Source organism: Netta rufina, assembly GCF_964035555.1.
Source record: "Netta rufina genome assembly, chromosome: 9".
NCBI classification, from domain to species: Eukaryota; Metazoa; Chordata; class Aves; order Anseriformes; family Anatidae; genus Netta; species Netta rufina.
Window position 1 is genome coordinate 6,864,921 of NC_140132.1, and position 25,966 is coordinate 6,890,886.

Below are 25,966 nucleotides of genomic sequence, written 5' to 3' on the forward strand. Positions count from 1 at the left end.
TTTTTCATGTTTTTACATAATCAAGAAGGCAACCCCAGAGAACTCTTTAGCAACTTCGATCTTGGTTAAGACCACAGAAATCTATCTGGCTGCAGAAAAACTCCACCTTTTGCACTCATGAAGATGCTTTTTCAGTCAGTCTCTCACTAAGCACTAGGAGAATGACAGAAAGAAAAGTACCATAACAGGCCCATAATTTTCACTTAAAAACTGATTTGAAGGACATCAAGCAAAAGACACAGCACAGTTATGATGATGATATTGCAAACCACCTGGAAAACAAAGTAATGGAAATTCTATGACTATGAGATCAAAGGGACTAGATTGCCTACCATTTTCTCTACCAATTCCTCCCCCTCATTTGGCTACCCTTCCCAGTCTTAAGTAGCCTGACTTATCTAAAGAAATGTATTTATTAAAATGCAACTGAAACTACCATAACAAATTTCATTAGAAAGAAACGCAGTTAATGCTCAGACAAAGCAGGGAAATTAACAGCAATATCACTGCTACCATACAGACATGTAGAAGCATGCTTCTATAGCATCTGAACATAAATTTGGAGTTCTATTGACAAAGCTTCTTTAGCTTGTTCTGATGTGAAAGCATTAGTTAATTTACAAGCCTTTCAAAATTATACTTGTGATAATGAGCATGCCCCTGCCCTCCCCCCCAACACACCTTTCCCCCCCCCCCCTCTTACTACCACCATTTTCTGCTATTTGAACAAGGATAGATTTATAGGTGAGAATGAGGAGGGAATTTTTTTTATTGTTTTTTACCACTATTCATCTTCTTTGGAGAGAGGAAAATTAAATAAAGGAAAGAAAGAAAAGATGAGAGAACAGATTTCAAAGCAGAATTTCACTAATTCTTCTGGCTCAGTTTCTCAGTTGCATCTTGACTCCCAGTCCTTATTCTAGAGGTGAATTTGTTCTACGGTGGAGTTGTGTGCACAAAGCAAGCCAAAGACAGCAGTAAACTGAAGTGAAATACATACACATTTAAGAGCACGTAGCTGTTAATATAACACAGACTCTTCATTCTTACACTACAATATGCTAGTTTAATGTGATTACTCTTTGCCTGCCAAAACCAGAATTCAAGCATTTTTCCATACCCTTGCTAGTGTTGTTGACATGGCTAATACCCACAAGCACAGTGACTTCAAACTTTTCCTTCAGCTGCTCCACATTTTGCATATAATTGCCTACAGGACTGTGCTTGGCAAGAATATTAAGCTGCAGTTTTGACTTTGGACATTGAGCTGTAGGGCTCAGCTGTCATTCCAACATTCATTTATTTATCAGATTCATTTTTTTTTTTTTTATTTTTTTTTTTAAGTTCTCCCACAGAGAACTTAAGACGGGTGTAAATTATTGCAAGTCATTGCAAACCACCGCTGAAAGAAACTCTAGTAGCAACACAGAACCTTGGCAATAGCCATTAGAGGTCGATGACTATGGCTTGAAGGGTGCTTGCAGCAAATTTATAAATCCCAACCCTAAGAATGCGCTACAACAGCTGCTGGCCTCTGCAAATAGACAGCATTACAATACATTGCCTAAAGAGTATAAATGGGGAATTACAGCAGTTATGTTGTATTGGTCAACTTTCCTAGCCAGAAAAGGTTATAAGCAAGAACTTCCAGCTTTGTATTAACAATTTTCTCAATAGCAACCCACAACATTGCTACTCCTCACTTAATGTCACAAAAACACAGAGCTGGCTTTAGCGCCCATGGGCTTAATATAGCTCAGCTTTGACCCAAGATTGTTTTAGAAGACAGAAAACAACATACCCAAAAGCAACAGCTTGGAACTCAAGGGCTAAAATTCAGTTTGGAGATTTAAAAGCAAAATAATGAACTTAATTTTTGATCAAAGACAAATACAAGTACCAGAGCAGACCACATTTTTGCATTGAAACTATTAACTACAGCACAGACGTACATATTTTCTCATTAGGATCAACTGCCTAGGATTGATGCCACAGAATATTTTATTCACAGATAGCAAGTCTTATTTCTAATCAACCTAGTCAAAGAAATACTTTAACTCTGCCAGACAAATTTAAGAACAAGCACTGAATCTAACAGAAAATAAACAAAACGTTAAAATTGCACATTCAAAATAGCACCTACATGAATATCACGACACATTTTTAGTTCACAAAACCACTGACAAAACATCCTAAAAGGACACTCTGAAGTCAAACCAGACATTTGTGATGCAACATTAACACTAGCTTGTGGACTGGAAACAGTCTTAGAGATTAGGAGTAACAATAGTTGTGTAATTAGGAAAAAAAAAAAAAAAAAAAAAAGGTACCTACCCCTAAATTTCTAAATGCTGCTACTAACTGCATTTATTACTTCATAATATGTGGTAAAGATTGCCCTTATTTCTTAGAGAATAAGCTTGGATTATACCAGGGAGGAAGAAGGGACACAAGATTTGCAACCCCAAGTACCACCACTCGGTCCACTTCCAAGTACCTGACACAGGGTCCAGGACAAAGGAGTTTCTAACTCTGAACCTACCTGTGGCACAACCATGTGGTCTTCCTTTCTGAACATGCTTGACTTAAATGATTCAAATTATTTACAGGTTTCTCAAAGAAAATTATCAATGACCAAAAAGCTCCAGACACCTAAACAACCACTTCCATTGCATGTTGTATTTACTTTCAAGAGACATGGAATAACATATAATGGAAGAAATCATCCAAACTACCTGCAAATACCTGGGTCTTCTATTTAGCTGTTAAATTTAACAATGTTAAACACAAAAAATATCTCAAAATCTGGGCACCAGTCTAAGCAGTCCACTGGAAATCTCCACCAAATGTATCCATATAAAAATGACTATTATTTCAGAAGGGACGAAAAAAGATCAAGGAGATGAATTCTGGTCGGAAAGCTGCTTTCTGTTGGCTCAGTTTCGACATGGTGACCCCAAAGAGCCCACCTGGCAAGATTGTTCCTCATTTCACCTTGTTAAATTAGCTCCTCACAAGCTCTAACAATCCTGTAGTTTCAGTGCTTTGGAAGGAGGGCCCGAAGTAACAGAGCCCCAGTTTGTACTTCTGCTTGTTCCAGATAATGACAGAGGTATTGCTGCTATCCTGGCAGCTAACGTCTCAGATGCATCTTGTTTTCTCACCTTTCACTATTCCCTGGACACTGTTCGCATCTTTCATATTTATGATGTCTTCTCCTTTCTCCCTCCCTTTTCATTTCAGGTCCTTGGGCTTTGTGCTCCCTTGCTGTCTTCGTTTATCTCCTAGCTGCCAAATTCTTCTTTGCACACCTGCCTCCAGCTCCCTACTGCACTGGAAGTTCGGTTTGTGCTCTTGTTCTGGTAGCCCTTACACCACATGGAGCAGCTATGTAAAGCTCCTCGAAGACCAGATGATCTCCCCTGTATCCCAGTATCTCCTTACTGACAGCTCCTCTGCCCTGTCAGTCCCACCTCCGTCTCCCCAGTGGGGTGGGGGCCCTGGTCCCTGCCTAACCAACACATTACACACCTCCAGGTAACACTGCACTGACGCAGCTCAGGGCAGGAAAAAAAATGCCACTCCTATGAAGCTGAAATTCATTTTTTTTTCCAAGCTCTGTTCTTTCAGCTGTAAATCATTATAAGATCAGTATTCAATTACGTAGCTTTACACGACTTTTTATTACTTAGCACTAGTTTATATGACTTGTTCTGTTAGCTCAACGTGCACTTGCTCAAAACAGAAGTCTGCTGATGTATCTATAATCATACTTAAATCTTTGATTAAGGGAGCTTTTGAACAAGATCTTTACACTGCTCTGCCTTTCAAAACTCATGTTTTACTATAACAGGAATGCAACAATGTAAAACAGAGATTAAACACATGATTTTGATCTATGTGCATTTCCCACACCCAGGGCAGTTAATGAAATACATCTGAAACATATCAAATCAGCTATCTGGAAGCTTTGCCAACACTGAAGCTATAAAGAACACGTACATATTTTTATAGAGGTTGTTCGACAACAAGAAAATGTATTTTACTACCCAATAACCTTTTTAGAAAAAACTAAAGTTAAAGTTAAAAAACTAAAGAACCTACAAAAAAACTACTTCAGAACATTACATCTGAAAAAGCTGTATCTAGGAGAAAAAGCCAAAAGGCTTGCAGAAACAATAAAAAAGACCTCAATGTAACTCTGATTGGCGTACCAAGTTAAAATTGTTTAAAACATGAAATAAATTAAACACATTGACTGGTACCAGACACAAGTAAGGCTTGACAGAACAAACTGCAAATGGAGCCCTGTGAGAGACAGACGGGCACTGCTCACCCAGCCGAATAGCTCCATACTGCTGCAGAACCTCTCCTTCAGGAATCTGTACATCTCCAAGTTCAATTACAGTTTTCTTTCTTAAAGTTAAAATTAAGAGGAAATAAAATCTAAACTTTGATATGAAGCCAATGGAGCAACCAGTCTTTAAATAAGTCGGTCTTCATTTTCCTCTCTCCTAATTTATTAAGAATGCACAGTTTAATTAAACAGAAAATGTCCAGTAATTTATTTTTAAAATCAGTTACCCTACAGAGCCTGAAAATGAAAATAAAATTTTAAACAAAGTTAACTGTTTGACTAAGAAATGTATTCATGAACAAAAACAGCAGCGTCAAAAAATTACAACATATGGTTTTATTTTCAATGTACATTAAGTATGACCTATTTTTAAAAGTAAGCAGCTAATTTGTCTATTTCCAGACACCCAATTTCTGAATGCCAGAATATACATCAAAAAATGCAAATATTGGAAAAGTTGTTGCTAAACAACTAAGAGAATCATTCAAAGGTAATTTCAGTACAATGAGCAGAACAGCCCCTGCGTAGCAGCTAGTCCCCTGTGGAAGAATGTCAAGTTTATCAAATCAACTATTGTATTCAGCGGACCACGCAGGGAGCCAGTCTGATGTGAACTAGGGATACAAAGCTGACATGAATTTGATAGAATTTAGTACAGCAGAAAAACACACAAACCAAAGCACAATTCACGTAGAAGAAACACCAAATCAAACGCTAAATCACTCCAGTACCAGCTTCTCTCCCTCCTGCAGTCCTAGTTTCAGTTTAAAAGGCACAAAAGGTATCACCACTGTTTATCCAGAACAAATTCATCCACGAAAAAGAAAAAAAAATCACTTTAACATTTACCTAATATCAGAAAGATAGGGAATAAAATCATTCTCCACTTCTGTTTTCCTTTATAACTCCAAGCCGTCTGAGAAACAGCACCACAAGCAGCCATCTTAGCCTCAAGTTTTCCCTGACTAAACAGGGACCTGGAGTTTTCATCTGTTTTAAGACAGAAGGCTCTTTCAGGTCCATGCAAACATACTATTTAAAACAGTCACATGAAAATGAAGCCACGCGGCAGAAATGCAAAAACTACCCACTGTAGGTAACCTTATGCTAACGGGTAAGGAAAAGCAAATGTGCATGACAGAGAATACAAAACGTTATTTATTCCTCTTCTACCTTCCCCTCCCCTCCCCGTTCCGCTCCTACCAGGGCACCAGCAAGGCCCAGCAGAGAGGAGAACGAACACGCTCCAGCTCCTGGGATTCTGGTGATGGATGGAGACGTTTCTTTCAGCTGCAGTAAAGAACAACCAGAAAAGGTAGGAATGCTCCCAAACAAGTGAGATGGGGAGAAAAGAAGGTGAAGATGTGTACAGAGACAAAAATGATCTGGCAAAATGGCTTAGATGCTGATGGGCTGAAGAGCTCGCGGTGCACGACCCAAGGCACGCAGCGGACTCCTGCCTGAGCTGCCCCCTGGGGCTGGGTCCTGCCACCTGCCCTCATGCCTGAGGAGCACATCCCCAGGGCCACTTGCAGAGGTTTTGGCTACAAGCACGTCTGAACATCAATGAAGTTCAAACACACCTGCGTGACACACCACCCACCCGTCTCATTTCATCCCTTGGCACAGTCAATACAGGTTTTGTACCTCTCTGTTGTAAGATCTGCGTTAACAGTCAGCGCCTTGATCCACAGGGCACAAACACCGCCGTGCTGCATTGGAATGGCCAATCACACAAACTAAAAAGGCTTCTTAGCCACACAGCGGTCATACTATCAAGTACTATTAAGAAAAAGAAGCATAAATATCTCTAAAAAGGCTTGTTAAGCCTGTGAACACACAGCCTAGAAGCAGAAAATAGCATGTATTATCGGTCCTCCTCTGAAGAAGAGCCAGTCCTCAGTATCTGCCCATTAACCATCCCCATCTGAACCTTTTTACTTCCCACATCTCCGCTTCCTCCAGCAGTTAGCCTCTCATTTTCTCCATTTCTGCTGCCTTCTGCCTGCTCAGAGCCAAGGGCCCCCGAAGCACAGATGTTTTCTCTGCAGAAAGCCCCCTATGAAAGCGCTGCCCTTTCTATCATCGCATGGGCTCCGAGCTTCAAGGCTTCCTTCCCACAGTGCTGCTAATGTCTCTGCGCACCCCTCCAAAGCAAAAAGAGGGAAGGGAGCTATGGGGGAGGTGGGGAGCAGGAAGAAGAACAGCAGGGGAAGTGGGGAGAAATCTAAATTCATCCTAGAGCAGCAACAACAAAAAGCTCTTCTGTGACAAATTCCTGACAAGCTAAAGGAGGTTACCTGGAGTGTAATTTATCCCCAATAATTCCACCTAGCAATAGGATATTTTTCAATGTCACACAGGCACAGCTTTCAGCTTGCAAGAGTATCTGGGCAGCAGAGATAAGCGCTTCCCTTCTAATACACTGAAAAAGGCCATGAAAACAAAAAGGTCTGGAAGTAGATGTACAAACCCCTCAACCTTACCACAGATGCAGGCAGGAATTTCTAACCTCGCGGTATCCACAGAACAGTCAAATGGGAGCAAACAGCCAACACAGACAACAGATCTTTTCTTCCAAGTTTCCAAGAATTTGCAAACATTCAGCACTAGTGGAGAGTTAATTTTGGACTGAGATGTGCTCAGACACATACACCTACTTGACATACATTCAGTTTCTGGATTGCTGCTGCTCTTCCTCCTTCTGTAAGGGAGATCACGGTAATTTAGGCGATTTTCATGCAGTCTGTTGATTTACAGCACAACCTTATTGCCAGCAACCTACATTTCATGTTCAAAGAAAGACTATGTCAAAAATATTCAGGAAAAGTATTTAGAAGTGCAGCAACCAAGTAGTAGCTACTGAGGTATCATTGAATAAACATTCTTTTCAAGTCAGTGCCTAATCAAAAGTGCTGAAAAAATCTTTGCTATGGCAACCTTGAACACATGCATTTCGTTCTGCAGAAACACAGATTTCTGCAATAGCCTTCACTACACCATATTTTGACCTACTAAAATAGTTCTATTGATCCAAATCAGGTAAACACACATACCCCTTCTACAGGGAAGCATCAATTTTTGGTTTTGAAGGCAATGAGGGATGCTACAGCAGACTCGTGAAAGAGAAAAATATTCTCATTTCTTATATATAATTATTAACCTCACAAACTCTGTCCCCCTTGCCCCCCAAAATTTTGATGCACTGGTTCTTGTAAATATCTGCATTACCTGAATGAATATTGGAAATGCACTGCTTTTTAAAATCCTGTTTTCCATTGCTGCGTTGGAATTTCCTCATGTTCCTCAAACTGCATCTTCTGTTTCCAAGTGACTACACAGAAGTTTCCCTTTTTCTTCCCAAATTATTACTTATGATTTAATAAAGACAAGGTGGATGTCCCTTTTCCTTTGCTCTTGCAGGCCCAGACACCACAGAGCCAGAGGCAGCCGCTCGCTCCCTGCTCTTTCCTCACCTGCAGAGCTCAGCCATGGCCAGACACCACCAACACTTCTTGGTTTCCCTCCTCCACTTTCTCAGACATCCCATTTAACTTGCAGAATACCACCTGTTGAAGGCTGAGAGGAACATATCCATTGGAAACATTAAATCTAACAAAATGCTACCTAAAGGTGTTTTTTTCCTTTGTATTTCATGGTTCCTTCAGCTTTGATTATTATTATTTTTTTCAGTAACTTGTCTAGGTAATTTTCTCCTTAGAGACCTAAACCACTTTTAATTACCCAAGTAAATAAAAAAGCTGCTTTTGTTTTTAAAGCAGAGGAAAGATCACTTTTCAGAAGCATCCTGCATATCAGACGCTTACTCAGAGGAAATGGACACTTAGCAGGGCTGCTGGGCTACAGGAGAAAAAACAAAACAAACAAACAAACAAAAAACACTAAAAACTTCACCAAAATCTCCCACCATGCATAAGCTCAAACGTAAGGTAAGCTAAATTTCAGCTGAACGCAATGGCAATCTACACACATGCCCCAGTACCAGCTTTCACAACAGAGCCTCGTCTCTTTCCCCTATAACAGCACTAATATGATTGTGGCTACAACTTGTATCTTTGCTAATCACTGTTTACGTAATTTTGCTGCATGCAATGGAACTGAGAGCTTATTTTTCAGTCTAATTCCAGAAGAGTTTTCAGCCTCCTTGGTTTTCAGATCCCTCAAGTTTTCCACTGGAGGTGCAAATCTCCACATGGACAATTTATAACTACTGTAAATCGGCTGTTTTCTTAGCTGCTTTTCACAGGCTTGCTCAGAAATAGTCCGAATTACCTGTTTCTTTCCAGGAATGGGTCAAAACCTATTTATCAGCCTATTTTCTGGATCACAGGTTAGGAACTTCCTTAAAGCTTTTCCTCGTCTCAGGAGAATTGCCAAAAATCAGCCTTCTGCCCATCATCAGGCAGACACTGACTCTGGGCCTTATTCCTCTTTAGACTCGGTGGAAAAGGCTGGAGTGCCTTGTCCACATATTCACGATCAAAACAAAACAGCTACACACAACCAGCATACGTGGCAGCTTTACCAGCCTGAAACAACTCGCTCCAGTATTGTTGATGAGACATTTCTTATTTCTACCCACATTAGCTGCATGTTTTGCTGATTTTTCACACAGGGTCCCTATCTGACTTGCACAAAGAAAATAAATACGCTAAGAAAATCAATCTTGCACCAAAACAAAACATGGCAGACCTACTAGTGTTATGTTTTTGAGGCCAAATTCAATCAGACATTAAATTTCACAATGGGCGCTTGCGTTTTTATTCAGTCCAGATGGGGTTCTGAAAAGAGCTTTACAGTTTCAGTTCCCCCCACCCCAATTTGTTTCTCAATTGACAATTCAGGAGGGCATATGGCATTGCTTAAACAGCATCCAGGATTTTCAGCTTGACAGCAGTAACGCAGCCCTGCTGACTGCAAGCTCCAGCCTTTTCAAATTCCAGAGACGACAGTCATTTTCCACTGCTCCTACCAAAGTGAAAACCTACCCTGTATATTTTATTTTCCTACTATGCTGAAACACTGAGGTTTTATAACATGGAAGAGATTTATATTTCCATCAATTACTTGCCCTCTTTTCTTGTATGTGTGTGTATATATATATATGCATAATGAAGCTTCTCCTTGCAAACTTCTCACTAATTACCTCACTGCTTGGCTTCCCAGTCCAATTGAAGGAGAGTGGGAGGAGGTTCCTGCTAGACATCTAGACAGATTTCCTGCCCTTTAAATGTTTCACTCAAGTCAGATACTGCTCACACTCCAGGTTATTTAGTGACAAGATAAAAAAAGCCCGACCGCTGCTTATGATTAAACTGTTCTGTTCATCCCCAGCAAGCCTGAGGGGCTTGCTCAGGACACACATGAGAAGCATTGCATAAACACGATGCTAAAATGAAGTCATTCCTACCAACACATCTGCATAGCTGCCGTGTCTCACCAGGCTGAGATCACTTGATGAAATCCGTGTCCTGAAGACTACCGGTTAAGTAAACAAAGGCTAGAGAGGTTTTATGCTGAAAGCATGGCTTTATAAATACAGCAGATGCAGCCATTATTACTTATCTGAAAAGATTCATGAGCACACCAATAAGATGTTAAAGCTCTGTCCTGCTTCTGTCTACAGAACCCAGCAACTGGTAAATTAACTAATCGAGTTGAATTATCCTGGAACAGATTTTCAAAACAGCTTCTATCAGCTGTATTCAGATTGTTATCAGCTGTTCCCATTTCCATACTATTGTCTCAAAATAAAGGTCAACATGAAAAGGTAGCTCCAGGACACAAAACGCTGAACGCTACTGCCGTAATTCGCCTGTGGGTGGTGACCTTTATTTCAAGTTAAAGACACTCGTTTCTTTTTCTCCTGTATATTTAATGGATCTGACAAAAACTGGAGCAGGAAGCTGTGCAGCACTGATTACATAATGACTGAAGGAAAAAAAAATGCTTGGCAGATTCTGCATGAGAACTGTGCACAGAGGCCAACTACACAAAGTATTCAGCACAACAGAAGAAAATATGTATTTTCTCAAGAACATGGACTGCAAATCCTCTGTCTTCAGCATTCTTTTCATCTACAGCAGCTGAAAATTACACGAAATGTGGCCCGTACAGAAGAGTTCATGTCAGTTCAGCAGCTGCTCCTGCTCTACCTGCAGTACATTGCTAATGGTCTACAATTTTGGCAGGGTCTCTCTGCTGTTGAAACATGCATACCCTCTGGCTTATTCTCTAAGGAATTTGCTAACTCTGGCTACTAAGCTCACATTCTTCAAATGGATAAGAACTGGAAGTGTGCAGTATTGCTTATCATCCTAGATAAAGTGCTTTTCCCCTCCCTTTGAAGACCAAGCAATAGGAGCACAGAGTAATTTAGAGCTTCAAGAGCAGGTGGCTGCCTCTTTTCCTTAGCACCCTCCTTAAATGCCTTCCATAAACTCAGAATGACTTCTTGAGTCAACTTTTATTCTTTTATTAAAGCATACACTAGAACATCTAGATACTGAAAGAGAAAAGCAAAAATATGTAGGCAAAACAAACCAACAGAAATAAAAGGGCTCAAAAGCACGGCTTTGCCTGCCCACTACGCCCTTACAAGCATCGCTCCCTCAGTTTCAGACAGCACATCAGCAGCTGTTGTGGCTGCAGCAAGTTCTGTCCATCAGCTCCCCAGGCCAAGCATTTTGTCACCTCCCAACAGAGCTGCTTGCTGCGGTTCTCAGCGGCATCTCCATTTCTTCACACCTGCGGCAGTTACAGTAATCTCCCTTTCTCCCAAAGGACTACCACCCGAAAGTCAAGATAAAACAGAAAGCCTGCGGTTCAGCCACAGCCTTTGCAAAGGCTCAGGATGCAAACTGTTTAATATGTTAATGTCATCAGTCAAACACAATCCACAGACATCTGGTGCTTCCCTTCATTGGTGTCCTTCAAAGACACAGAGCCTTACAAATTCAAATCAATATTTTAACTACCGCATTAAATTAGCACCTTTCTGTTTCACATCTAATCCCAACTGTTTTCTGTCCACGAGGCGACCTGCTCAAGGAAGTGATCTCAACACCATATGCCACTGCAGATCCACGCCAAGCCAGCTCACTTGTTTGTCCAGAGAGCTGCCACAGCCCGGCTAGCAGGAAACCCCACCACAGCAGATTTAACGCAGTAGTGCCTGATAGATTTTTGTGCTGGGGAACCTTTTAATGAAAGACGCAGTCATCAGTCTTAGGAACTCGGAACAGCTCCCTCTGGAACAGAATTATCGATGTCTGTAGCTGTAAACCAGGTTGGAGGAAGCTGGTGAATCATATTTCTTGTCTTCATCCAGTATTAATGTGCACAGTTGGTAAACCCAAATTACACCATGGACCTAGGGCTTCCAGCTCTTTTAATCCAACCATCTCCCAAAAATCATAAACGGAGATCACTTCTATTTTCCAAGATTTCGTATTTCCCTGCAGCAAGTCCACAAAAGCCTCAGCCTTGTAAACCCCCCACCTCATTAGCAAGCAAACCACAATGCTATTTAGTATGTGTAAGCACTGCTCTTCTCCCAGTGAGCTTCAAAACCTTACAAGGGAAGTAACTTTGGGAACAGAAATTACATGCTTCTCAAAAGTCTTCATGGTCAAATGATGAGACACCTTGGATCAAAAAAGCCACTCTGTCATTCAAAAATGAAAGCCCGGCAAAAACAGAGATGAAAGGCCAAAACCACCAGCAGACAAATTGCAAGAGGAAAATTAGGAGGACTAAAGACAAACATGAACAACCATCTGAAGAACATTAACAACTGAAGACCGTTAAGTGTATCTCAAACAAAGGGCAGCGAGCAGTTACTGTATGAGGAATCTGCCCACAATTAATAGATAGCATTTTAATAAAAGCTCTGATAAAAGCAAGTAAGAGGGCTAATGCCACTGCAAATGATTTGATTGTGAACTCTCAGGAAACTGATCTCACATTGGAGTGGTCAGCAGAAATTAACAGAGGGCTTGTACTAAAACAAAGCAGCGTGACAAGGCTGTCATTACCTTAAGTGTAATGTCATAGCTTAAGACACTCAGGTTTTGCTTTGATCACATCATCTTTGTAAAACGCGATAAAAACAAATGTACAAAGGAAGACAGCATACAGCAAGGGAACAAACAGCTGACAAACTGTACCTGGAAAAGAAAAAGCCTTCAGGGATGAGAACCACTTTCCGTTGCCTAGCCAGCAGAACAGAAAGGCTCACCAGGGATGGAAAAAGAATGGCACAACCAGGTGCCAGCAGTCTCTGTGGTCCCCAGCTTGCCCACAGGCAAGAAAAGACCAAAGCTGCACAAAGCGCATCTCCCAGGCAGCCTGGAGCAGGCAGCGGCATGGGGGTTGCATCCATGCAGCTGCCACCACACTGAAATCCGAAATCTTGAAAACACCGAGGCAGAGCTAGAATCCAAACTCTGCATGGAGGGGGCCGTACTCTTATGAGAAGTAAGGGCTTATATAAGGCAGACTTCACCTACTTGAAGTAAACCTGAAACACCAAACCAAGTGTAAAGAATTTAACAGCTACAAACAGAAACAAAACTATCCCACACTATTTATCAGTAAGGCCCCACAACTCAGGATCAAAGACCATAAAAGAATGAAGAGCAGAGAACTGCACTGGCTGCCAAGTGAGTGTTTCCTTCAGTTGATCAGGGTAACGTTCCTGAAATTATAAACAACAAAGAAACAAGGTATTCATGCAAAAAAAAAATAATCAAAAAATCTATCTGATCTACTGCTACTAATATTTTAGGTTTTAATGGACCTCTGCAGGTCACCTGGTTCACTCAAAGTAGGGCTAAATCAAATCTGGCTGCTCAGGGCATTGCCCAGTGAAGTTCAGCTACAAACAGCTCAAAAGTTACCCGGTGGGCTAAAGCAGCCTGCCACTGGGAACGACAGCAGACAGACAGCCCTAAGGCCTGGTTATGAGTGAGCAGCCTGTAAAGGAAAAAAGTTCTGATTTCTTTGCTGTCCCACATCTTAGTTCAAATTAGTCTTCATCAAACTGATAAGAATTAAAATACAAGTACCCTCGTTGGAAAAAATATAGAAGTCAGTTACAAACTGCTGGCCTGTACAAACTGGATGAAAGCTAAAAAAAAAAAAAAAAAAGCATAAGAACAAGAAATGCACTCCATACATATAAAAATAAAAAACAGCCAGCACTTCTGACAGCACCACAGAAAATCTGAGCTACTTATTCTGTGTACTCCATCTCAGATTGTCTGCAACTGCAGTGATGCCACTACAGCCCCATGCAGTGATTCCCCAAACCCCCACCGAACTCAGAACAGACTAACACAATGCATACAAGCTCACAGACCTGTAAATCAATTACATACCTAAAGAGGTATGGCAAAGAAAACTGCAAGTCACCAGAAGAAAACACTGTGCAGTCATCCTCTCCCTGCTTTCCCCAAAGCCTACTACACCTCCACATAGAAGTGTGCACGGGCAGGAGCTGTGCAGAGGGCTGCTTCAGCATTTGGTCTAAGACTTCAGTGGCAACAGAGCTTGCAGCATTTACACTGGCACAACACCGATTTAAAAAAAAAAAAAAAAAAAAAAAAAGGAGCCCAGTTCACTTAAGAATAAACCTATTCCCCTCCTATTATTAAAGTTCATTTTCCTTCGCTGTTTTACCATTCATGTGAAATTCAAATAATTGAGCACAGGAACATACTTTTGGGACTGTCCTTAAACTTCCTTAATTTCATAGTAAAATTTAAAAAAATGCAATGTTTACTAATTATTAAAATATTTAAGAAATTTCAACGCTTCTAAACTTTCTTGCAGATATTGGAACCATGATTCAAGTTGGATTTTGAGTAAAAAGATGCTAGATGGTTTTATTATTTTCCAGTCTTATTTCCTTCCCTGTAGGATTTAACCCATTACCATAGTAAGGTTTTGCAGAAGCCTAACTATTGACTTGCAGTTAGTTCTTGTGAAGTTTGGGCTTTATATACAGGAGCCTTCAACCAAACACTTTAATGGCTCCTATTAATCTGTGTACATACGGCTCAACTAACTGTCATGGATGGAGCCAAAACACACATTTAATTAAGATTTATGAAGTTCCATAGCCTGCCAAGTAACTTCTACTGGTCAAATCCCATCTGAAGCAACTTAACCTCACCTATACTTAAAGCAGGTGTTTTAAAATGATTTTTCTGTTTTTGTGGGAGAAAAATCAAGACTGTCCCACAGTATCGTTCTGATGTATTCATTGTGTCTCATCCCCCTCCAAGTGAGATCTACTGCAAAATGCAAACATGCACCCTGATTCCCAAACAACACATTACAGAGCTTTTTAAGTATCACCAAAAAAGCAGCTACACTTCATTTAAATCTCCAGTTACAACATAAAAACCTATCTTTAACAAAAAAAAAAAACAAAACCAAACATGCTTATGAGTAGATTTCTTCTTCCACTACTAAAACGTACACAGCCTTGGACGTATCATTTGTACGTTGTTTTTCCCTTAAATCTTAAATATAAATTAGTACTTTAAAAAAGACACCAGTCTTATTAGTGGAAAGTCTGTCATGCTTCTGAGCTTGAAGGCAAAATTCAGGAAGGGAGATACTGGTCTCCTTTTAATTCAGTATGCTGGCAGCACATGACAAAAAACAAGTTGTCTGCTTCAAGACTTCCTATGTTGCAATTTGTTAGATATGGTTCATTGTAATAAATAAGAAGAATGTGACACTCTTCTTACACTGGACCTATTCTAAGTACATAACATGTTCAAAGTGCAACACAACTCCAGCTTCCTGAGCTGAGGAAGCACACCCTGCTCTGCCAGTGGAAAGGCTCGATAGGGGCACTACGCCCCTCGGTTTCCAAATCTATTCCCATCCTCAAGTCCCTGCTGGGTCCCCCTTTCTCAGACCTGCTGAGCACCCACCACATCACAGCTTCCCTGCAGCAGGAGCTGGAGCGAGCAGGGATGCTGAGCTAAGCTCCAGCTGCTTCCACCTGACTCTTGCACAGATGTATCTGGCCACAAAGCAGGCATGCACACAGCAGCAGTCACACCAGAAGGGTTGGGATTATTAAAGTGAACAGGCTTCCAAAATGGGCTGTGCAGCAGCACAGCGATCTCCTACAGGCAACCGCCTGATGGGATTGCATATGGTGCTCTTCACCGGTCCTCAGAAAATACGAGATGCCCGTAGCACCCAGGCCAATAAAAAAACCTCACTACCTTTTGTGGTGGAGAATCCTGTCTTCTGTTTCATATAACTCATATATACAATCAAAATCTCCAGTGCAAAACCAGGCAACAGGAAGTACAATGAAATAAAATTTATTGGAAAAAAATAAAAGTCACATCCAGATGGGCAGAAAACACCAACACTCGAGACCATCAAGGCAGATTGAGCCCTTAAATAAACGAGGCTCCCCACGCTGTATGTAAGAGCTAACCAGGTTAGCAGCTGACATTTTAGAAAGCAGTGGCAAACACTGAATTTTTTTTCTATAGAAAGACAGGCCTGAGACTGGCCAAAGTATCATGGTACTGAGGGAAACAAGCGTCAAGTAGAGGATCCACATATGCAGGCTCTGCCTGAGCCTTAACAACTTCGCAAGCGCCTGCAGCAGGCTCAAAGGAAAGTTTATAATTTACGGCCACCACAAGGGTGAAGAGCTAGTAGAAAGAGATGCTTTCCCAGTGTAGTTTTAATCCTTTTGTATTGAATTTTTTCTTTAAATACATTTGCTTTATTAAAAAATATATTTACAAGCATTTGACTAAAAAATAAAAATCCATAGTAATTGTCAAGTCAACTTTATAGAGATCACATACTGTATCGTAACAGCTCACTTATAAATTTCCTTTTAGTTTGGTTTATTCAAAGTAATTTCAAATATACATAACTCATTGAAAAATTCTGTAGAGATCCACCTTCAGGCTGCTGCAGTCAGTCTCAGATGTTTTAATTTACTGTAAGGTTTGTGCATGCCCTGTAATTGGGTCCTTATGTACTACACTAATCTTAAGGGGTGAAAAAAGAAAGATAATGTCCTGTTCCTGTGCTGATCTGAGCTCTAACCAACATAATTGATGTTGACAGGGTCCTAATGGATGCCTTTCCCCCCCCTGTGAGGCTGCATGACCACAGCCTGACTGACACAACCCTGACCTCAAACCCGAATCTAGCTGAGCTGCCATCCTGTTTCGGTACTGTAGGAACCCCTCCAGCCACTGCATTTGCAGTCTCTTTGCACTGCTCTTGTCGTTTTACCAAGCACAAAGTAGGAATGAAGACCTAAATCACTGCAACCTTCTCCTCTAGTGGAAAAAGAAGCACAAAGTATCACAACTTGCATTCACTCTGTATGGAAATAAAATACCCAGTGTTGGTCAACATAATTACAACCACAATTTAGAGAGACAAAAAGGACAGTCCACTATCTAGGACAGGTCATTTCTCCATTCTGCAGTTTTTCTGACAATGCAAAACCAGTAAGTTTTTAGCTGTGCCACCAGGACATTAGGAGAGCAATATTCCAGCACCCGATGGAATGGCATTCGATCCAACAAGCCAACCCAGCACACGTTTGACAAACGTGAGCTGCCTGCTCCACAGAGCTGCCTTCCACACCACTGGTACCACCGTATCCCAGACACAAAGCAGAGGACAGCTTCTGCTCTGGTAATAGGGGGCACTGACAACTGGTTCGTGTCAATCCACTGCAACTATTACAGGGGCAAAACACCAACAGCACTCAGAACCGTTGGCTACTCTCAAAACAGATTTGGAGGAAGCTTTCTCAATGGTCTACCCTGTAAGTTAAGCACCAGTAGACAGCATGCTCTAACTGCATAGAGCACCAGCCATGGGAAAACCACAGGAAAGAAGATTAGTTTAGACCAGAACTCAGAAACCACTGTACAAAAGAAATGGTCTAGAAACAAACATGAAAACAGGAAGCAAAGTGACCTGGGTCTGCCCCAGCCTACCAGTATTGAAGGCTCTGATGTCCAGTATCAGTTGTTTTCCCTGCTGTTTGTCTTCCTTCTGTATAAACTTCAGATGTGACAACCATTAGCCCTGAAACAACTGCCTTGGGACTTGCTCTTACAAGGACGGATGGACTTGCATTAAGACTCTTGACACGTATGACACCCATCATCTCCACTTCATCGTGGCTGCAGAAATCGCTGCTTATGAAGCAGCTCCAGACCTTCTGCAACACAGTCTATTAAAGTAAACCAGCATCAATTTTCGCCTGACCTGAAGTACTGGGCTGCCAAGTGCCGCAAGCAATGCCTGAACCCTTTCAGCTCAAGCAGATAGTAATCTTGTCAGACATCCCCACGTGCTCTGTGTGTGACACTGAGTGGGAACCTACGGAAAACCCTCTGAACCTGGGCATTCCCTGCTTGCTTCAGTGCAGAATCAGACACAAATCACAGGGCTGGCTTCAAATTGCTTCAGTTCTAGGTATGGACAAGAAGGAAAAGGTATCATGTTTATACAGGAGCTAGGCTCTGCCCTACAGCAGAAGGTTAAAAAAAAAAATTAAGGAAGATATGTCCCACTTATGCAATCATGCATTTATGTTACTGTTTCACTTTTCTAAACAAAGTTAGGATGTGGAAGAAGAAACACTTTCAACACTCTCTTCTTAGGAAAGCAGTAGCATGTTTTAAGACAACCAGCCCTCTTCGTCAAACCTGTGTGCTGCTTGCTAACAGAGAATCACAAGCTCACAACAGCCTAGAACATTCGTTCCCATACCAAATGCTTCAAGAGACAGCACCCATCATCCATGGGTGGGGCATTTTCCAAAGTCTAAATGTATGAACTCTCATTTTCATATTATATGCATATGAAAATTATATACACATAATGAAAATGAAATGTATATTACATATACATATCTACACATTATACACACATATCATAGCCATTCTATGCTGATTCATTTTCATTCCATGATCTGACTCAAATTACGAAGCAACATCACGAAAATTTGCATCAGGAAGCTTGGAGGGGATCAGAATTTGGAAACTCAATTCTACAGTCTGATGAAAAAGAAAATAAGCACATTGCTTTCAGAAAATAACTTTCTACATGAAACAAGACTACATTACTACCACACTGCGTAACAGTGAGAATCAACAAACTTCTGCAATTTGCGTTATCTTAGGGTAAAAGATTCAGTGCAAGGGAAGATGTTCAACAGGAAGGACCTCACAATAGCTAAGAAGAAGAAAAATAGTAAATACAGATCTACTAAGTATGTAGTGACACAACAAGTAGTTTGAATTTAAAGCAGCAGTAAGTTTTCTTAACAACGTTCTGAAATTTCTCAGGTAGTGATTACTGCTTTGTTGAGTCAGCATGTGGGTTATGTTCTAGTACTTGGGTCACTTTTATCAAAGCATCAGTTTTACATACTGGTATCAGTCATACTGACTTCTGCTGTGAGGCAGAACTGAAACCATGCTTGCACTGACAATGTATTACAAGTATTTCCTTAAATATTTGCATTTCTGTTTCATCAAAAGCTCTAATTCAGAATCAAGTATCTCTTCAGTTTAATACTATTTAGGAATAATTTATTCATATTTATTTATATTTATATATTATTTAGGAATAATAAATTAGAGGAGTATAAAATTTACAGCTATAATTTATTTGAAAGCAGATCATGACGAACTCACAGAATCTGAACAATTTTGTTGGTGGTTGTGATAGAAGAGAATTTTGCCTTGGCTTTGGAGATGGCCTTTGTGACAAGCTTAAATTAACATCTCTACAAGCTGAAGTTGGCAGGAGTTAAAATATTAGGCTACTTAAACTACCTGGTCCCTGCTGGCCTGCACTGCAGCTCTCATTCTGTAAAAATTTCTATATGCATTTTGGTATTGGCCCTAAGCTTTGCAATGCCTGCTTGCTGTAGCTTAAGTGCTTTTTAAAACACTCCTCCAACTTCTTTAGCTCCTGGAATCCCTCTTGCACAAATGTTATCTCCTAATTAATTGGAAAATTAACTTGCTCTTTCGATAAAAAGTAATTTACTCTCCTGTATACCTACTTCTCTAAAAAAAGCTCATTTTGGTGAAAAAGTCAGTTTCATATTTCAGTTGAAGTTCCTCCAAGACCTTAGCTCTACACATAATTCTTATCAAGCATACAATATCAGGCTTTAGCTATAAAGAGCCTAAACTGATTGCAGCAAAACAAGCTACACTCAGACCCAAAGGCATGTACTCACAGGAGGCTGAAAAAGCCATTTGGAGCCACAGGTTTCTGTATTACATGCAAACGAGTTTAAAGACAAAAAAAAAAAGATAGTAACAAAATCAAAGTTTTCTTTGTTGTTGTTGTTTTGTTCCTTTTTTAGTATTTAAATAGGAAGAAAGAAAAAGAAACTGTTCAATATACACAGAAGAAACTAAATCATAAGTAATCTCTTTTTTTTAGCCACAAGCCAGGAAATTACTCACTCTATGCAAACTGAAAAAAATATATACATCTATATATAGATCGGTAGAAGGCTCACAGAGCTTTAAAATATTCTTACATTAAAATCAGATAATTAAGCCATTAAATGGTCTGGATTAGAAAGGACATTAAAGATAATCTCGTTCCAAACCCCTGCCCTGGGCAGGGCCCTCCCCCCAGCCGAGGCTGCCCCCAGCCCCATCCAGCCTGGCCTTGGCACTGCCAGGGATGGGGCAGCCTGGGCCAGGGCCAGGGCCTCACCACCCTCTGAGGAAAGAATTTCCTCCCAGCATCTAATCTAAAGCTACCCTCTTTTAGTTTAAGGTGATTCCCCCTTGTATTATCACCGCACTCCCTCCCCAGCTCTCTTTTTTCTCTTCAGCCCCCTTTAGGTATGGGAAGGCCGCTGTAAGATCTCCCCGGAGCCTTCTCTCCTCCAGGCCAAACAAGCCCAACTCCCTCAGCCTCTCCATAGGAGAGGTGCCCCAGCCCTCTTATCAGCAAATGACCACCCTCTGGATTGATCTATGATTAATTCATGTGAAGCAGAGACCATGATTTATCTTTTCTTAAATAAACCTATGGATAAGCCAATTCAACCGTTAAAAGTTTCCCAATGCAAGGGCACAAATAAGGAGAAGTTCCAACCTCTTTCACAGCAGTTTTCTCAATCCTGTCTAGGCTGATGCAATATAAAATATAAATTGCAGCAAGTTTTACCCAAATGTGTTTGGTTTTATTTCATGGAAGGACTAAGACACTTTCAATTACTTAATTGCACTACAGAACTAAGAATTTCTGAAATAGCCTTATTTGAAAAGATTCTAGGTTGTATGGATCCCTACATGGCACACAAAACTGTTTTAATTCTTACATTTGCCTTCCTATTTTTGAAAACAAGTATTTAAATACACAAAAAAATGCTTGAGTGACATGTAAGCATGGCTACTTTTTAAAACACATCCACAGAGAGATGCAGACAAGACAAGGAGGACACACTTACAGAACTGTAGACTGAGGCTCAAAAAGGCAAGTAAGGCTGCCAAAGCCAGCAAGAACAGAAAACGGTTTCGGAAAAGCATTATTATTCGTTCTGCTTTCTCTTCATGGTTTCATCTTCACGTGTCAACAATTTCTGCAAACAACAAACAACAAAACATTGGCAAATATACTTCAGATGTAGGAGTATCAGCTAAATCAAAGCAAATTCAAATATCCTTTTGACGGCATCAAGTTACTTCTTAAAGGCAAACACAAGCCAATTCAAACTGCGAACAACAGCATCAAGAAGTTGTCTTGACCCAGTTATGAAATTACATTTCCACAATGCAAAACTTCCAAGTAAATAAAACTCTGTCTTTTCCCATCAGATTCTTTTCTCTTGCTAACACAGGGTTAATGCTCATATCAGAACATTGGCAACAATTAACAGAAGCCTCTTACCCCTAAAGAGAGCAATTCACAACAAGAACATTTCTACCTAAGGGCTGTCAAGAGAAGTTTTGTTAAATTATTGCAAGGGAAAACAAAAGATACAAAAAAAAACCATAACATTAAAAAGTTACATCCCTTCTCCCTTTTAAATAAAGGTTAAAAAATAGGTTCTCTAACTGGCAGCCCTTTTACAAAGTTCACAATTCTTATTTAATAGAATAAAAACTAAGAAAAAACTGCGAGTAGCACTACACAGAGAATAGAAAAGTATATCAATTTAGGAATAACACCTTCAGTAATTCTGGAATATTTTTAAATAGCTGTTTTGATGAAGATCAGAATAATATATTTCATATCAATAGATATTTAGGCACACTTCAAAACTCAACTAACTTGTTGCAAATGTTAAAACAAACAAACAAAATAAAACACCCTCTCCTGAAAATATCCAAATATGTAAAGCGCACAGAATTTGCTGAGGTGCTCTATTTTGACATGCACATATTTTCTATTGGAAAATGGTCCCATATAAGGAAGAGGGGGGTGCTGGGGTTCTCCTCTTCCTCTTTGTCTTAAGGGAAGGAAAAAAAAAAGGGATGTGAGATGCTCTTATGTGTGAAAGATGCCTTTTCCTAATACTGACAGCATGTTCATGAAATCTGAGATTCTGTGGTCCTTTGAATTGAGTTGTTTATGACAGCACATCCAAATCAGTTGACAGAAAATAACTTTTTACTTTACTCCAAAGATTTTTCTCATTAGTATTTGAAAATGTCTCCTGAGTGACTGAATTTCTTGTTTTATCTATTGTGGTTAGTCCTAAGAAGAATTATTGATCTATGCATTGAGCCAAAGCAATACCTTAGTATTAAGCAATTATTATTACCTTAGTATTAAGCAATAGGACCCAGAGTGTAAGCAGTGATCTTTCAGAAATGAAAGAAGTGGCACTAGTGGTGAAATGTTACAGACATGTACATTTTACTGGATTGAGGTCCCTGTCTCATTTTACTTGGAGAACTATCTTCACAGCTTTTGCAAACTGGAAAAACTGAAAGAACTGGAGGTTCTGAGATGAGAAGTAAGAAACCAGATCTATTACAGTATTTTTCCAAAATGCCAAGAGCGCCATAGTTGGCATGTACAAGCCGTAATAAAAGAAAAAAAAAAAAGTCAAAAAAGAGACAGAAGGAATGACTTTTGCAGTGTCAGTTTCACTAAATCATAGCTCATCGGGGAACATCTCAGTGAAAGGTATGCTGAATCTAAACTGCACTAAGCCACTGAAACTAAACAAAGCTGTGAAGGGTGGAAGGTATAAGGGGCTTGGTGAATACAAAACACTAGGAGAGAATGAAGCAGTTAAAACAAACAGATGGGAGAACAGAAGGGGAACCACGGGAAAAGGCAAAATTAGACTTAGACAGGAGGAGAAGGTAAAACATTAAAAAGCTCTCATGAACAAGGGCTCTTGTGCACAGTCCACGCACAGGAACACAGCCGCTGCACAAACAGAACTTCCATAAAAGGGGAAGATCACAAATCAGGAGGAAAAGGGGTAACACCTCTAATTGCCAAAACAGTTTAAGTGTTTAATTAGTTTTCAATCTAGTCACAAGATCAGAAGTTTCAAAACATTTAGTTTTAATGCAATTAAGAACTGCATTAAAATGCAGTATTTTTCATTATATTGCAATAATATAATTATTATTATAATTGTGTAATAATGCAATAGTTAAGACATTATTAACAAGGTAGAAAGATTTTCCTTTTAAATATATTTGGCCTGCTAAGTTAGAAGATGCTGTGTTACAATTCATTAGGAGAAGGAACAGTTGCTGTTGAGTGACTGTTAAATAAGAGCCTGTCAATACAACTTGCCATCAGCTGTCACTTGGTAACATCAAACTGCCAGGAATAAGGTGAGCGTACAGAAGGCTGAGACCTGAAGCCTCTGCTCCTCAGTGCTGGCACCCGAGGAGCTCCCAGGTAAAACAGGACAGCAAATGCTAAGAGTGAAGACAGCACAGCAGGCATTGCACCCAGCGATGGGAGCATTTGGAAGCATATCATAAGAGGGAAGATAAGATTAAAAAAATAAATAAATAAAGCCTGAAGGGGAGAAAAAAAAGAACCAATCTTACCTCCCCAAAAAACCTCTTTTCCTACGCAGACTGATCACAAAAGAAGCCACACAGCAGACCACATTTTGGGTCTTCACAGAACATACTAGCACATAACCAGAGGCTTGTGTGTTGCAGAGCGTCTGCTGCGAACATGACATTTGGAAAACATTGATCTATTTACTCTGCACACAGGCCAGAGTGCAGGTCGTGCCCTGGTCTCGCCATGTCCCCTTGTGAGCTCTTGGTACTCAAAGGTCAGTTTTATCAGCATCTGACAGCTCCACGTTCCTGCTCCCAGCTATGGGTCGTGGCTCTTTTGGCAGAGCTAAGCAAGCAGCTGCTGCTTTCAGGGGTGGCTGCACCACGCTGCTGCAACTGGCAGAGCTCTGCACCTGGAGGACAACCCGGGCAGTGGCTTCTGCAACATGCCAGGAAAGCACTGATTGATATTCACCTCTGGCGAGGATCTTCTGCTCAAGAGAGAATGCAGGTCTGGATAAAGAAGCCCTACAGAAGCCAGAGCTTATTTAGACAACGCTAATTGTAAGCATGACATACATAAGCAGCCTAGATATTCTGAAGAGTAGTTGTTCAGAAAACACCCTATAACTAAAGGCAGATAATTGCTACTTCTGAGGCCCCTTTTGCAGTAAACCTACCTACCTGCAGGACTTTCTTTGCTTTTCAACTTATTCCAAAAGTCTCAGCTTACCACAGCACGCCAGGATGACTCACAGCGTTTAGAGCACCCTCAACCCTTACCTACTTTCACAAGACTACGCCAAACCTGTTCTAATGTAAGGCTCTAGCTGCTGCACACTCAAACAGGGACAAAAACAGCGTTTCAATTAAAGGCCAGGCCTCGACTAACCCGCAGCTCCCCAGTCCAGCAGCTGCCATCCCACTTAGCTTGGTACCAGCAGGGCGCTGCCCCGTGGTGCTCCACATGCAACCTCCCACCCCGGCACCGCCTTGGCTGCAAAGCAGAGAGACATTTTTTTTTTTCAGGGTTAATTAGCCAAGCTCTCTCTTTTGATTATTTTCGGTCAAGCTCTGAAAACACTTATAAGATCAATGCTTTCAAAGCTCATGTGAAGTCTGATGTGACATTAAACCACTGCTCCTGAACTCCCATACCAATGTACTGATACTATTATGTCCTCTAAATTATCTGTATCCATCTAGAACGCAAACCTACTACATGGCATGAAGTGCAAGCACATTATTACACTGAATCACCATGACAGCTTAAAAAATTGATTTGATTAAAATAGCGTGTCTCCATAAATAATCAATAGCACTCTTCAAAGCCTACCCCAATAGAATCACTTTATTTATGTGATATGGCACATCAAAATGACACACCACTGAAATACAAGCAAACAAAAGTGGTCGCAATGAAACAGCAAAGAGAAATAATGCTGTCTTCCTTTTCTGGAGTCACTAAGTCTGAACCTAACTATACACTGAAGACAGATACAAGTGTATTTTGTTGCACACTTACACAGCCTACCAGGGAAAGCAGAAAGCCTACAGACATAAAGTTGATTTGGAGTAACATTCATAGATAGCTTCAGAAAAACTCATGGAAGAACACAGGGACCCACTTAATAGTATGATGCCTCTATACTGCAGAAGACTACAATCAACTTGAGAGTTTTTTATATTGTAATTGTTTTTTAATGCATCTTTTATCTGTCTTCTACATCTGCAGTTTATTTTCCAACACAAGCCCTGTTTTGAAGGAATCCAAAATGAAGGTGACAGCTCCAGACACAATTATAATGAAGACTGCTGCCTTTATTTTCACATTAATGAGTGATGTTCCATCAATTATTCCCCAGTCATTTGGCAGCTGACTACCAGGCAGTATATTTGTCATCTACTAATTGCCTGAACATTGGATTTCTGGTTCATTCAGACAGCTGAAGAACTTCATGCTCTTAAATAAGAAGCTGCAAAAAATATCTGAGTAAGCAAGTGGCACAAGCCAAACCTTTTCTTTGGTGATTCAGAGGACTATTTTCTGTTGCTTTTGGTTTTTCATTTTGTCCTGGAGAAATGAAAAATAGTGGCTGGTATCTTGTGGTTATGACCAAATCCACCACTGCTACAAATATCTAGGAAAAGCAATAGAGGAGAGAAGGAACAGGACACTCAGCAGAACCAATGCTGAGGTCAGCACAGCCTGCTTAGCTTTTCGTGCTTGTAATGGTCACGTTGAGGAAACCCTCACAAAATCCCTGCAGTTGACTGTAACTTCAGCAATTTAAACTGGACTTACTATTCCTGCACCACTGACATTGCATTTTGCACAGCATCATGAAGGAACAAAGCTAGCACCTACAATATTGTTAATCATAATCCTTCATTTCCTACCAGGAAAAACAACAACAACAAAGCAGGTATTCAAATTTTTAAAAGCATTTATGAGAAATTGGTTGCATCATTTATCATTAATAAAATTAACTAAAACCTGCTTGGTAACGTTACTCATGTTAGCCCACCTCATGACTTAAACTGG

The 25,966-nt window shown here is 40.4% G+C and overlaps 1 protein-coding gene across 2 annotated transcripts in view; it reads right to left on the reverse strand.

The window, feature by feature from the left end:
• PXYLP1 (2-phosphoxylose phosphatase 1) overlaps positions 1-20,964 on the reverse strand; it is a gene marked incomplete at both ends in the record, with an annotated part of 36,173 nt that extends 15,209 nt beyond the window's left edge. Inside the window, one exon of one of the 2 annotated variants that reach the window (XM_084292369.1) lies at positions 20,886-20,964. In XM_084292369.1, the coding sequence (XP_084148495.1) occupies positions 20,886-20,964 (79 nt within the window). Of the gene's footprint in view, positions 1-5,206; positions 5,301-20,885 lie in introns of those variants that run through there. The other variant, XM_084292368.1, reaches the window with a different exon arrangement.
• Positions 20,965-25,966: the final 5,002 nt, after the last annotated feature.